General features: G+C 40.3%; 1 protein-coding gene across 2 annotated transcripts in view; it reads left to right on the top strand.

The window, feature by feature from the left end:
- LIMA1 (LIM domain and actin binding 1) overlaps positions 1 to 15,980 on the top strand; it is a 101,609-nt gene that overhangs the window by 43,691 nt on the left and 41,938 nt on the right. For both annotated transcript variants that reach the window (XM_049883098.1, XM_049883099.1), the window contains one exon: positions 11,218 to 11,263. In XM_049883098.1, coding sequence (XP_049739055.1) covers positions 11,218 to 11,263 — 46 coding nt within the window. The remainder of the gene's footprint in view (positions 1 to 11,217; positions 11,264 to 15,980) is intronic.

Below are 15,980 nucleotides of genomic sequence, written 5' to 3'. Positions count from 1 at the left end.
CTCTATTTGAGGGCATACAAGCAAGAGTCATGGCTCAGGAACTCTGTTTTCTGGCCTTAGAAAAGTTTAAGACAGTTATTATTCCCCAGATAATTTTAGCATCTTCCATCAGCTGCCTGCCTCACAGCTGAGCATGATTGGGCAGTTGCAAGATTAAATTCTGTATGTGAGGAAAAGGAGACTGGAAGATGAGAAAATGTGGGAAGGGGGAGTGATACATGAGAAGAGGGGTGAGACTTTAATTATAAAAATTCCATTGCAAATATGTTTTGCCTTCAAATTTAGATCTTCAAAATGTCTTTTTTTTTCTCCTCCTAAACCAGTGACCTTCACTTTTGGTGTTAGAGTAATGAATGCTAGTTGCTCTAAGCCTTTGGGAAGGCCTGAGGTCTGAATCCTGACCTAACACTGAATTCAGAAGTACTGAGCCTCAGAGACTCCACTAAACATTCTGAGAGTACAAAATTGGAAAGTACCAAGGACCTGGAATATGGAACAAAGCAGGAACATAGAGGCTTCTCCCTGTGTATCTTTTTTTTTTTTTCAAGAACCTCACTACAAATAAAGGGTGGGGATATTTGCGTTTGGTGTTTCAGAACACAATTCAAGACAGCCATAGTACTAAAAAAGACAGGGCAGAAGATGAAAGCTATTTCGATTTTCTTTGTTTAAAATCTGTGTTTCTGTTAAGACAGTAAAGGGAAGGGAACCTCTGAACTTATTTACCCAACTAACCACAGTGTAGGTACCTCACCTTGAAGAACAATAGACTAAATAGAAACCTATCTGCTGATTGGCCCTGGTTTTCATATATTGTATTATTGTGGTAATATACTGTAGATGATTATCGAAGGGGTATAGAAACATACAAGATCAAGGCCCGTTCCAACTTCCTTTCTAGCTATAATCCACTGTGTTTCTGCATTTCCATTTTTAGGGAATCTCTCATATAGATATATTAGTACACATGGGCAAAAACACATGTACAAGAATGTTCACCAAAGCACTATTTATAATAGTGAAAAGCTAGAAACAATCCGAATGTCTGTTAATAGGACTGTGGGTGAATTAACTATGTTTATAATGGAAGAAGATTGCTAGGGTTACCAAAGACTTCTGTGTTGCCAAATCTAAAGGAGGCTTCTTAGCCTTTATCTTACATGACCTCTCACCAGTTCTTCCTTCCCCAAAGTTTTCTTCTCTTGACTTCTCTGACGGTCTCCTGGTTTTCCTCCTACCCCTCCAGTTCCTTGTCAAGTCTCTCTTATCACCTGTTCTTCCTCTACTGACCTCTGAGTGTTAGAGTCTCCAGAACCGAGTTCTGGGCCTCTTCTTGTACTCTTCATGGATGATCTTTTCTACTCCCATGGCTTTAATATCATTTGTGGGTGGATAAGCCTTAAATTTATATTACTAACTCAGACCTCCCGTCTAAGCTTTGCAACACATGTATCTAATCACTGCCATTACCAAATGGATGTTTTAGTTCATGTGACTGGCACAAAACTCTTGATTTTTTCCAGTGCAACTCCTTAGACTTTCCCACCCCAGTAACCAGTTCTTCCATTGACAGCTGCTCATGGCAGAATCCTGGGAATCATCCTTGTCTTCCTCCTCTTCCCTGTCCCTTCATTATCAATCCTATTGATTCAAACTCTGAAATGTATCTCAAATCCATTCAGTTTTCTTTATCTCCAATGTGACCACCCCAGGCCAAGCCAGTATCATCTCTCACCAATGCCTCCTCCAGTCCATTCTCCACACTGCACCCAGAGTGACCTTTTAAAAACATGAATTGGATCATGCCATTTAAAACTCTTAATGACCATCTATTGTACTGAGGATTAAATTCAAAGTACCCACTGCAAAACATCTGCCTGCCAGCTTCATCTCTGCCTCTCCCTTCCACAGTGTTTCAGTAACACTGCGGTTCTTTGTGAATTTTATACACATGAGGCACATTCTTGCCTTGGGGCCTTTGCGCATGCTGTTACCCTCTGCATATAATACTTCCCTCTCCTCTTTTGGTATGGCTGATTCCTTCTGCTCAAACTTCAGGCCCCAGCCTAAAGGTCATTTCCTTAGCAGGGCTTTCCTTGACTACCCTCTTCTCCCTTGCTAAATTTGGTTCCTTTGTTAGGTTATTTAATATTACTGTTCCTTGTCTTCATTGGACTTTTTCTTCAGAGGATTTACGTGGCTCAGTGGCATACAACAATAACATGTATATGTATATAGATAAAAAAAGGGAGACACATGCGTGTGTGTATATATATATGTGTGTGTATATATATATATATGGAAACCCTGGTGGCGTAATGGTTAAGTGCTATGGCTGCTAACCAAAGGGTCAGCAGTTTGAATCCGCCAGGCGCTCCTTGGAAACTATGGGGCAGTTCTACTCTGTCCTATAGGGTCGCTATGAGTCGGAATCAACTCGACGGCACTGGGTTTTGGTTGGTTTATATATACATATATATAGGGCTTATGCTTATTGTCTAAAGTCTCTTTTGATTATTTGTGTCACTACATTTTCTCTGTTGTTTATGTTCGGTGCCGTCAGGTCAATCTGGACTCATAGTGTACCCATGTAACAGAGTAGCACTGTCCCATAGGGTTTTCTAGGCTGTCGTCTTTACAGGAATAGATCTCTAGGTCTTTCTCCCACGGAGCTGCTGGGTGGGTTTGAACAGTCACAAGCTTTCGGCTAGCAGCCAAGCACTTAACCGTTGTGGCACCAGCGCACCTACATTTTCTCTAGTCCTTGGAATATAGTAGGCACCAAAAAGTATTTCTTGAATGAAAACTTCAGCTGTTCTGATATGGAGAAAGAGAAATGCAGAATAATATGTGCAATATTATCCCATTTTTGATACACGTAGAAAAATATCTAAAAAGATACATCCCAAACTGGTAATGATAGTTATCTCTGGGGAGTAGGGGATATTGGGTTGGAGAGAAAACGTTTACTCTTTACTTTATTCATGTTACAAAAAGCATGTTTAGATTTTGTAATTTAAAAAAATATTTTTTTTAATCTCATACAAAGAAAAGCAGCTGATAAGGAGGCTTACAGTCTGCTCTTTCATTGAACACAGGGGAAGTTTTAAGAAGATGGGAGGAAGCACAGAGAATGGAAGGTTAATGTAACTGTGCTCTGGAGGCCCTAGTACCTAGTGGCCTCAGAACCTGAGACGCCCATCAGGTTTGTGCTACCTCCGAAGGAATATGGCACTTGAAGTAACTGAAAAGGGTTTTCTCCTTAGAATTTTTAGAGAATTTGGGTGAGAAGGAGATATGAGCACTTTTTTTTTTCTTTTCTTTTAAATTTAATTTATTTTTTGAATAGGTAATATGGACATATAGCCTAAAATCTTGAAGATACAAAAAGGCATATGGATAGCAAAAAGTCTCCCTCCCAGGCCCAGCCCCCCAGTTGTTTCTTTCCCTAGAAACAAAGTGTTTTAAGTTTCTTATGCCTCCTTTAAGAGATACCTCAATTCATATACAGTTTTATTTTTGTATTTAACAATATATCTTGGTCTCTTGGTTTCTTAATGCTGTTATCACAGAAATATCACAAGCGGGTGGCTTTTAAGAACAGAAATGTATTTTCTTGCAGTTTAGGAGGCTACAAGTCTGAATTCAGGGCTCTGGCTCTAGAGAAAAGTTCTCTCTGTCCGGTCTAGGGGAAAATCCTTGTCTCTTTCAGCTTCTCTTCCTTGGTTCCTTGGTGACCACTGTGTGGGATCAGTCTTTCTCCATCTGTGCTTCCTTTTCATCTGTGCCTGATCTGCTATTTTATATCTCAAAAGTGATTGGCTTAAGACATAACTTACACTAACATGGTCTCATTAGTATAATGAAGAAATCCCTATTTCCCAATGGGATTCTATCCACAGGTACAAGGGTAAGGATTTACAACATATAATTTTGGGGGACAAAATTCAATCCATAACACTTGGAGAGCTTTTTATATTAGTACATAAAGAGTCTCTTTGTCCTTTTATAGTTGTATAGTATTCCGCTACATGAATACGTTGTAATTTATTTACCAGTCCTCTGCTAGTGGACTTTCAGGTTGTTTACAGACTTTTGTATTACAATTAATGCGATGATGAATAACTTTATATACAAATTGTTTTACTTTCATATGAATATATCTGTAGGAAAGATTCTGGAAGCAGAATTGGTGAATCGAAGGGTTTGTGCATCAATAAAAAAAGGGGGGGGGTTGTGCTTTTATAATTTTGCCAGATATTGACAAAATACCTTCCATAGAGATTGAACCAATTGACCCTCCTACAATGTTTTCCATACCCTCATCAATGCATTGTGTTATCTTTTTTTAAATCTTTCCCTACTTGATATGTAAAAAAAATTCTCAGTGTTGTGTGAATTTTCATTTTGAGATGGAGCATCTTTTTTGTTTGTTTAAGAGCCATTTGATGTTTTTTTCCCTGTGAATTTTATGCTTATATTCATGCCTATTTTCCTATTTAGTTTTCTGCTTTTTTTCCTATTGATTTGTAGGAGCTCTTTGTATTTTAGGGAAATTGGCCTTTTGTCTATAATGTAAGTTGTAAATATCTTTCCAGCTTGTCACTTAAATCATAGCAGTTCTAATCCCATTTTCTTCCTATTTGTAGTCAATGAAGTGCCAGAAGTTTCTGAAAGTCCTTTTACTCTATGCCACTAGAAAGTTCTGCTCAGTTGCAGAGCGGTACTCAGCCTGGTGAATGATTATTAAAATTTAACAGTGATAGCCTGGAACAGACCTTTGAAATCCTTTCACATAATCAACTTAATTTTGTAGATAAGGCCAAAATAAATGAAGTGATATAACCCAGGCTACATTGCAGGTGAACAGTGGTGCCAGGACTAGGACCTTTCCCTGGCTTCCATTTTGGATGAGGTTATTCTATTTCATACACACACTAAGAAAAATTCTGAGTTTATGAGGGCATTTATGAATTAAAAGTTGGTTTTGTGGTAGAGGAGTGGGACTTCTCCATTCTGCTCTTTTTCTTTTCTTCTTACCTCCCTCTCCTCCCCCAAGTGCCTTGTGAATTCTGAAATTCTACCTGAAGACAAAGAACAAGTGGCTCTTGAATATGCCCTTTCTAAGGATGGTTTGATGCTAATGGGGTTCTAAGCATGTAGGCCTGTGGAAAGGCACATAACATAATGGTGCCACCTTTCATTCTGGACTCCCAGGCTCTGAGGACACCAGGTTAGACTTTGTTCTGGGTGGTCTGGAGATTTGCTGCAGCCTAGAACTCCTTTTTTTTAGAACTCCAGGCCTCTTTTGTCTTTAAATGGAGAAAACCTGATCCCAACTGAATAACCCTACGTAACAGCAATATTTCTTCCTCTGACCCTAACCCCAAGAGCTAGGTCAGACCTCAAGTTAAAGGACACAGTCCTCTAGACTGCCAAATCTGCTCAAGACTTCAGATACCAGCTGCAAGTGTTGGGGTCCCCATGACACCCTCACTTCTCACCTACTGACTATAAACTTGGGGTACTACCCCCTCAGATGCCAGCCACAAGCTTGGGAGTCCCCGTAACACCCTCACTTTTCACCTACTGGCTACAAACTTGGGCGTTTCCCACTACCCCCTCAGATATCAGTCGCAAGCTTGCGGGTCCCCCTCTGACTACAAATTCAGGGGTTCCCTGTACTTCATCAGGAGCTTAGGGGTCCTCCAGGCTCCCTCACTTCTGACCTGTTGACTCCCTGTACTCCTTGGGTTTGATAATTCACTAGAACAACTCACAGAACTCAGGAAAAGGATATACTTATGATTACAGTTTTATTATAGCAAAATGGATACAAATGAAGAGATGCATAGGGCAAGGTTGGGGAGGTTGCCCAACGCAGAGCTTTCATGTCCCAAAAAAGGGACATGCTACCTTCCCTCGTATATCAATGTCTGTCAGCAACCACGAAGCCCATGGAGCTTCTGTGTTCAGAGCCTTTATTGGAGCCTCATTATGTAGGCATAATTGATTGAGTCATGTCCCCCTCCCTGAGGTCAGCTGATATCATGTGGTGGGTCTTTCTGGCCTGGCCAGCCCCCACCCAAGAGTCATCTCATTAGAGTAAACCCTCAGGTGTGGTCTGGAGGCCTCATAAAAGACATTTCAATTGCTGGAAAATTCCAAGACTTTGGAGGTTATATCTCAGGAACCAAGGACAAAGGCAAAATTTTTCAGGTAAAGTTAAATTCTTTACCCCATACCCTGGAACTTTGTTTCTGAGGAATCTCCCGATCTAAGTAATAAACATGATAAAAGGAAAGTAATCATAAAAATTAAAATAATAAAATTATATATGCCTATTTATCAAACCTGAGATGCCATCGACTGTAGATGTGCCACTATTTTATGCATCACTAAGAATAAATGACTGCAACAGTGGGCTCAAACTTGGCAGTGATTGTGAGGATGGCGCAGGACCAGGCAGCGTTTAGTTCTGTTGTACATAGGGTTGCTATGAGCCAGAGCTGACTTGACGGCACTTAACGACAACAAGGAAAAAATGCTGCTAGTTTAACTGACCAATGCTTGCTTATCACATAGACTTTTCTCACATATCGCTCTTGTGAAAACATCAAAAGTAAAGTAATTTTTCTTGAAATGCCAATCATAGTGCAATCTTTTAAAAAACATCTTAAGTGGCATTAAAAACATGTTTTACCAGCTGCTGGCAGTCAACTTCGAATCATGTCAACCTCACGTGTGTCAGAGTAGAACTGTGTTTCATGGGATTTTCAATGGCTGGTTTTTCAGAATTAGATTCTGACCGTTCTTTAAGGTGCCTCTGGATATACTCAAACCACGAACCTTTCAGTTAGCACCTGAGCACGTTAACTGTTTCCACCACCCAGAAACTCCAAAAACATGTGCAGTACCATCAAATACATTTAACTCAACTAAAGCGACAACAATGCCAACAACTTAAACTAAATTCACGCATGTGCATATAGGCAGTGTGACTACCTCTTGACTATTTGGACGACAATGACTGTAAGACTTCGTCTTTGTTGTTCTTAGCTGTCATCAAGTCGGTACCCACTCATAGTCACCCTATGTACAGTAGACTGAAACACTCCCTGGTCCTACACCATCCTCACAATCATTGTTATGCTTAAGCCCATTGTTGCAGCCACTGTGTCAATCCATCTCATTGAGGGTTTTCTTCTTTTTCGCTGACCCTCTACTTTACCAGGTATCTTAGTCATCTAGTGCTGCTATAACAGAAATACCACAGGTGGATGGCTTTAACAAAGAGACGTTTACTCTCTCATAGTTCAGTAGGCTAGAAGTCTGAATTCAGGGCACTGGCTCCAGGGGACGTCTTTCTCTCTCTCTGTCAGCTCTGGAGGAAGGTCTTTGTCATCAGTCTTCCCTTGGTCTGGGAGCATCTCGGCACAGGAACCTCAGGTCCAAAGGATGTGCTCTGCTCCCAGCGCTGCTTTCTTGATGGCATGAGGTCTCCCTATCTCTCTGCTCAGCTCTATCTTTTACATCTCAAAGAGATTGGCTTAAGACACTATCTAATCTTGTATATCTCATCAATATAACTGCCATTAATCCATCTCATTTCATCATAGTAATAAGATTTACAACACATAGGGAAATGACATAAAATAGTGCACAATCATACAATACTGGGACTCATGGCTAAGCTGACAGATATTTTGGGGGGACACAATTCAATCCATGTCCCAAGCATGATGTCCTTCTCCAGAGACTGATCCCTCATGACAGCATGTCCAAAGTATGTGAGACAAAGTCTCGCCATCCTTGCTTCTAAGAAGCATCTAGTTATACTTTTTCCAAAACAGATTTGTTCTTTCTTTTGGCACTCCATGGTATATTTCAATATTCTTCTCCCACACCACAATTCAAAAGTGTCAATTCTTCTTCCATCTCCATTTTTCAAAGTCCAGCTTTCACATACATAGGAGGTGATTGAAAACACCATGGCTTGGGTCAGGCGCACCTCAGTCTTCAAGGTGACATCTTTGATTTTCAACACTTTAAAGAGGTCTTTTGCAGCAGATTTGCCCAAGGCCATGCGTCTTTTGATTTCTTGACTGCTGCTTCCACGGCTGTTGATTGTGGATTCAAGTAGAATGAAATCCTTGACAACTTCAATCTTTTCCCAGTTTATCATGATATTGCTTATTGGACCAATTTTAAGGGTTTTTGTTTTCTTTATGTTAAGGTGTAATCCATATTGAAGGCTGTGGTCTTTGATCTTCATAGTAAGCACTCACTCTTCACTTTCAGCAAGCAAGGTTGTGTCATGTGCCTAAAGCAGGTTGCTAATGAGTCTTCCTCCAATCCTGATGCCCCATTCTTCATATAATACAGGTTTTCAGATTATTTGTTCAGCATACAGATTGAATAGCTGTGATGAAAGGATGCAACCCTGACACACACCTTTCCTGACTTTAAACCACACAGTATCCCCTTGCTCTGTTTGAATGACTGCCTCTTGATCTATGTATAGGTTCCTTATGAGCACAGTCTGGAATTCCCATTCTTCGAAATGTTATCCATAATTTGTTATGATCCACACAGTCAAATGCTTCTGCATAGTCAATAAAATACAGGTAAACATCTTTCTGGTATTCTCTGCTTTCAGCCAAGATCTACCTGACATCAGCAATGATATCTCTTCTGAATCCAGCTTGAATTTCTGGCAGTTCCCTGTCAATATACTGCTGCAGCCACTTTTGACTGATCTTCAGCAAAATTTTACTTGCCTGTGATAATAATGACATTGTTCGATAATTTCTGCATTCAGTGGGATCACCTTTCCTAGAAATAGGCATAAATGTAGATCTCTTCCAGTCAGTTGGCCAGATTTTTTGGCATAGATGAGTACTTCTAGCACCGCATCTGTTTGTTGAAACATCTCAATTGGTATGCCGTCAATTCCTGAAGCCTTGTTTTTCACCAGTGCCTTCAGTGCAGCTTGGACTTCTTCCTTCGGTACCATTGGTTCCTGCTCGTATGGTACCTCCTGAAATGGTTGAACATCGATCAATTCTTTTTGATACAGTGACTCTGTGTATTCCTTCCATCTTCTTTTGATGCTCCCCACATTATTTAATATTTTCAATATTACTACTTGAGCCATGAATTTTTTCCTCAGTTCTTTCAGCTTGAGAAATGCAGAATGTGTTCTTCCCTTTTGGTTTTCCATCTCCAGGTCTTTCCCCATGTCATTATAATACTTTACTTTGTCTTCTCGAGCCACCCTTTGAAATCTTCTACGACAAACTGACAGAGACTTGGGGGTGTAAGACTTTAGAAGCATTAAATGTTGGGGAGGGGGGGAATATGTGTCTTAGAACTGGTACAATGCTTTTTGTATTTGACTAATTCCAAGGTACTTTTACACACATGATCTCATTTAATCTTTTTTTATTATTTATTTTATTTTTGTTGTTGAATAGAATATACACAGCAGAGCATACACCAATCTGACAATTTCTGCATGTACAATTAAGTGACACTGATTACACTCTTTGAGTTGTGCAACCATTCTCTCCCTCCATTTCGCAGTTATTCCTCCCCTATTAACGTAAACTCACTGCCCCCTAAATTTCCTATTTAATCTTTGGAGTTGCTGTTGTCAATTTGATCCTGTATAGATAGATATTAAAAGAGCACAATGCTCAAGGCAGACATTTTTTACTAGTTAAGCTAAACTATTGCTTGATTTTAAGATGACTTCAGGGGATATTTGGTTTAAGGTTTAAAGATTATCTCAGGACAATCGTTTCAGGGGTTTATCTAGCCTCCAGGGCTCCAGAAAATCTGGAGTCCATAAGAATTTGAAATTCCGTTCTGCATTTTCCACCTTTTGATCAAGATTCTTCTATGGAATCTTTGATCAAAATACTCAGTATTGGTAGCCAGGCGCCATCCAGTTCTTCTGGTCTTATGGTAAAAGGGGAAGTTGCTCATGGAGGCTATTAACCACACATTCCATTTCTTCCTCCTGTTCCTGACTCTCCTTCTTCCTCTGTTGCTTCAGGTAAATAGAAGCCATCTATTGTATCTTGGACAGCCGCTTGCAAGCTTTTAAGACCCGAGGCATGACACGACAAACTGGGAGGTAGTACAGAAGATTTAAACACAATATTAGGCCAATTAATTCATATGTCCCATGAAACCATGACCCTAAACCTCCAAACCAAGGAACTAAATTCCATGGTTCTACATAAGTAGCCTCAGCAGCTTTTTTTTTTGGGGGGGGGGGGGAGGGGGGCCTAGTTGTAAATATATCTGTTATATAACATTTGCCAATTCATCTTTTTTACAGATGTAAAACTTACTGACAGCAATTGCATTAATCTGCTGTGCAACCCTACTCTTAATCAATGTGATTTTTCCAGCACCATACACCTAAACTCAGCACTCCATAAAGAGAAAACCCCTCTTTCCCTTTCCCTCCTGCCCCTGGTAACCACTAATAAACTTTGGTCTCTATACATTTGCCTGTTTTTGTCTTTTTATATAAGTGAGGTGATACAGTATTTGTCCTTTTGTGACTGACTTATTTCACTCAGCATAATGTCTTCAAGCTCCATCCATATTATAGCTTGTATCAGGACTTCATTTCTCTTAATGGCTGAGTAGTGTTCCATTGTATGTACCACTTTTTGTTTATCCATTCTTTCATTGATGGGCATTTAGGTTGTTTCCTTTTAGCTGTTGTGAATAGTGCTGCAGTGAACACTGGTGTACAAATATCTGTTTGAGTCTCTGCTTTCTGCGATCTCATTTAATCTTCTCACCCTGAGTAGGTATGTAAATCCATTTTATAGGTAAGGAAACTGAGGATTAGAGAAGTTCAGTGACTGACCAGAGATATCTGACAGTTAATAAGTAATGAGACTGGAACTTAGACACCAGACTTTCTGCTCTATCCAGTTGTTTCCCAGCATTCAGCCTTATCTACTTGGATCTTTCTGTTGTATCAAGAGCAGATGACTGGAACAGCAACAGGAAGTGGGGGCTTACTCTGATTCTCTGCTTAAATTCCCTCTACCTTTCATTCTGAGAGAGTTGATGAAAGATAACTGCTGGCAGAAATAGGTATGTAGAAGTGGTTTTTGTTAAGATTTAAAAAGTAAAAATATAAGTTTAATTTGAGGACATTCTCTCTCTTTTTTCCCCCCTTCCCTGAAGGTACCAGAAAGCAGCTGAAGAAGCAAATATGGAAAAGAGGAGAAATGTAAGTATTCAGAAGCCCCGTGGCATGTGGAACTTCATGAGCAGAGCCTATGTGGCCAGGCCACCTGCAGCCTCTGTAGAACTGGGCTCTATGTCAGCTGGGCTGGGCGTTCATGCCAGTTGGTCTGATTTGGGAGCCATTTGCTCAGGAGAACTTGGCTCAGGTGCAGGACAACTTATTTTTTCACTGAGGCTCTACTTTTGGCCCACTTTTTCTTTCCTAAGTTGAGAGAAGGACAGAAAACCAAGTGCTTTGTCTGAGGTTAGTAAAAATGACATACTAGTTCTGCTCAAGTTAGAACACAGAGTTTCTTAGGCTGTTGTCCTTTTTTCCAAAATCAGAGAACCAGAAAGTCTAATCTGTACATTTAAATGGTAGCAGCTGTGCCTGCTGGTGTCATCCTCTGGGTTCTTTGTTTAAAACAAACGTCTTGACTCAGTCAGGTTAGCAAGTTTCCTAGCTGCGGGATCTGCCAAAGGAAAAAACCTCCAGAAGAAGCTCTCTGCTAGTACCCGTTCTCTACTCTCCCAGGTTGCTCACTGCCAGCTGAGCTTGGTGATGTAATTTCTTTTAAAATCTGACTTGATTTAATCTTACCAGGAAAAAATCTCTCACATATTTGGGCAAGAATTCTTTAATTTGGCTGGCATTACAAAAACATCCTCCTGGCAGTCCTCAATATCTAACCTATTTAAATTAGTGCATAAATGGCCCTGTCATGTTGACCAGTTCTTTGGCTTAATTTTCCTGTAATTTGAAAATGGATCCTCTCTAGTGCATTGTAAGAAAAAGCTACCATTGTTTCACTCAAAAGCTGGTTTCTTCCTGTCTCTCCCTCCTGCCTGCCTTTTTTCCTTCCCTCTTTCCCTCCTTTCCTGTCACTTATTCATTTACATATAATCACAGAGCACCTACTATGTGCCAAGCCCTGTCTTAGGCATTGGGAATGCAGACTAATCTCTGTCCTCATGGAGTTTATTTTCTAGTGGGAGAAACAGACAATAAAGAAATTGTATCAGGTGGTAATTAGTGCTATGATATCAACATGAAGCAGGTAAGAGGTAGAGAGTATAAGATGGTTAAGGAAGGCCACTGATAAGGTGACATATGAGCAGTTATATGAGGACATAAGCTAGAGAGGAGAACTAGTCAGGCAGAAGGAAGAGCACATGCAAACGTCCTGAGGCAGGAACATTCTTAGTGTGTTTGAGAAATGGGAAGGGCAAAGTCATATAGGGCCATTTGTGAGGACCTGATTGAGATGGGGGTCTTTGGAGTGTTTCGTGTGCAAAGGAACGTGGTCTGACTTAAATTTTTTAAAAGAGGGGAAGAGACTCTAGGGGAACAATGATAGAGGAATAGAGACCAGTTAAGAAACAATTGCAATAATTTAGGCAAGAGACGGTAATGGGTTGGACAGAAGAAATAGCTATAAAGGTGATTAGAGGTGGACAGAATTTATATTGAAGGTAGAGCAGCCAAAATTTTCTCGTGGGTAGGAGGTGTAAAAGAAAGAGAAGAATCAAGGATGTCAGCAATATTTTTGGCCTGTACACCTGGAAAAATGCCATTAATTGAAATGGGGAAGACTGAAAGCTACTCAGGTTTGGGGATGGGGAAATAGTAGAAACTCAATTTTGGACACGTTCAATGTGAAATGCCTTTTTTAAAACATTCAAGTAGAAATATCAAGTAGAAACTTGGATATTTAAGTCTGGAATTAGAAGAGATCTGGGCTGTGCATCAAAGTATCAGTGATATTTAAAGCCACAGGATACATGAGAGTGAATGTAGAGACAGCAGAGAAGAGGCCTGAGGACCGAGCTCAGAGACACCTTTGTAGGTAGAGGTTGGAGAGATGAGAAGGAACCAGCAGAGGAGACTGAGGAGGACAACTGGTGAAATAGAATAGGGTCCCAGAAACCAAATGAAGGAAGTGTTTCTAGAAGGAACGTTATCAACAGTCAAACACACAAATCTGAATTATCTGACCATGGAATTTGTTAACATGGAGGTCATTGATCACTTTGTGCTGTTTGAGAGTGGTGAGATGAAGGCCTGATTGGAGTAAGTTCAAGACAGAGTGGGATGAGAAATATCAACACCACATAGACAGGCATTTGTTGAGCTTCTCTTATGTGCTGAAGACACAGAGGAGAATAAGATGTGGTCCCTACCGTCATGGAACTGTTTAAAAACAAAAAAAAAGACAGTTGCTGTCAAATCAGTTTCAACTCGTGGTGACTCCATGTGTATCAGAGTAAAACTGCACTGCATAGGGTTTCCAGTGACTGATTTTTTCAGAAGTAGATTGCCAGGTCTTTCTTCTGAGGCACCTCTAAGTAGACTTGAACCTCCAGCTTTTAGGTTAATAGCTGAGCACTTAGTTGTTTGCGCCACTCAGGGATGCCTCACTGGTTAGAGTTTGGAAAATACAAGTCAGAACACAAGTATGACAAGTAACATATCAAAGAAATACCCAGGATGCTCAGAGAGAATTTAGGAGGAACCCATAGCATAGACTATGTCGTGTCAAGGAAGGCTTCCCAGAAGAGGTGGTACCTGATTGCACTCTGAAGGACAAACAGGAATTAAGGGGGGGGAAGTCTAGGCAAAGGAAGCAGCACATGCAAAGCATGGAGCTGTGAGGGAACAGGCATTTGACAGTTGAAACGATAATTGTCACATTCACCAAGATGAAGGATTTAGGAAAAGAAACCAGTGAAAGAGTAGGAATGAAGGGAGGAGGGGGAAGCCTTCAGCCTTACACAAGGATGAGTTTAAGATGCTTATAGAATTTCCAGGCAGAATTGGTACATAGGAGAGATACAATAAAACTTGCAAAAGCTGGAACCTGTGTAAGACGGAAACCTATCAGAGAAGGAAAACACAAATATTTTCCACTAATAGAGAGCGATAGAAAAGTGGTAAAACTGCACCCTGTCAAAGGCGGAAAACTTGCAAGACCCAGAAAAACAAGTTGAGTTCCAGCTCTCACAGGTTTTGCTGTATATGACTCTTAGGCTTAGGAAGGAGTCCCTGGGTGGTGCAAATGATTAAGGTGCTCAGCAATTAACTGAAAGGCTGGAGGTTCAAGTCTACCCAGAGGCACCTTGGAAGAAAGGCCTGGCAGTCTTCCGAAAAATCAGCCATTGGGAACCCTATGGAGCACAGTTGTACTTTGTCATAACACAAATATGACACACATGGGGTCACCATGAGTTGGGATCAGCTAAATGACAACTGGTCAATAGGTAACCTTAGGACAGACATCTGGCTAGAGTTATAGGTTATGAGTCATCAACTGATAGTTGATGAGTGAAATCAGTGGGTGGATGACATCATCTGCGAAGGATGTGTAAAGTAAGCAAAGAGAACCTAAAACAGAACCTTGGGAGGACCCCACCATATAAAGGAAGGGCAGAGGAGAGACCTATAAAGAAAACTGAGGAGTAGCTAGAGAAATGGGAAGAAATCTAGGAAAGAGAAGTATCACAGAAACCATGGAAATAAGGAGTTTTTAGAAGGGAGAGTGGTCAATAATGTCAGATGCTATAGAGAGATAAAATAAAAGAGAGACAGAAGTGTCCTTTGCATTTGGCAACTGAAGTAAGAGGATCTGAATAGGTGATTAAAGAAGAAATATATAGGGTCGCTATGAGTCAGTCGACTCGGCAGCAGTGGGTTTGGGTTTTTTTTATAAAAGACCAATAAACATGAAAAAATGCTTACCCTTCCTAATAATGAAAGTAACCATGAGATATGAATTGTAGTTTAAACAGTTGATGAAGATATTTTTTAGTGGATAATATCCAGTATGTTAAATATATTTCATACCCATTGATCCAGCAATTCCTCTTCTAGGAATTATCTTTGAGTAAAGCTACAAATGAGACAAAATAAGTATAACAGGATATTCATTGCAGGATTCTTTGTAATACTAAATAATTTGAAACAATGCAGATATCTGTCAGTAAGGGAGAGGTAAGTAAATTATGATAAAAAGTACAAAGTAACCCTATATGATTGTCAAGATTTTATATGTGGGAAAACAAACAAACAAACCCAGTGCCGTCAAATCAATTCCAACTAATAGTGTCCCAAGAGGACAGAGTAGAACTGCCCCATAGGGTTTCCATGGCTGTAATCTTTACGGAAGCCAACAGCGACATCTTTCTCCTACAGAGCGGCTGGTAGGTTTGAACCACAAAACTTTTGATTTAGCAGTGGAGCACTTTAACCACTGCACCACCACGACTTTATGTGTGGACATGGAAAAATATCAAAAGCACATTAAGTGGTTAAAGCAAGGTGCAGAACAGTAAGTATAGCGTGATTTTATAGAAAAAAATATTGTGTATAAAAATCAAAAAGAAAAACCTGAGCAAACACACACCAAACCCTTGGCAGTAGGTATCTTGGTTGGGAGGGGTGGGGAAGTGAAATAGAAAAACTTACAGCATCTCTTGAAGTCACATGTACATACTCGGCATTTCTCAAGCAGAAAGAACTGAAGAAAAAATTGCAGCCTTGTCTGTTAATTAGTTGTACTATGATGCTTTGCGTGTTGCTGCAATGCTGGAAGCTATGCCACCAGAATTTCAAATGCCACCAGGGTCACCCATGGTGGACAGGATTCATTGGAGATTCCGCACCTAGGCAGACTGAGAAGAAGGACTTGGCAATTTACTTCTGAAAAAATTGACCGGTGAAAACT

Source organism: Elephas maximus, chromosome 4 (assembly GCF_024166365.1).
Source record: "Elephas maximus indicus isolate mEleMax1 chromosome 4, mEleMax1 primary haplotype, whole genome shotgun sequence".
Classification (NCBI taxonomy): Eukaryota; Metazoa; Chordata; class Mammalia; order Proboscidea; family Elephantidae; genus Elephas; species Elephas maximus.
Note: the sequence above shows the minus strand (reverse complement) of the source record. Positions and strands in the feature narration are given on the sequence as shown.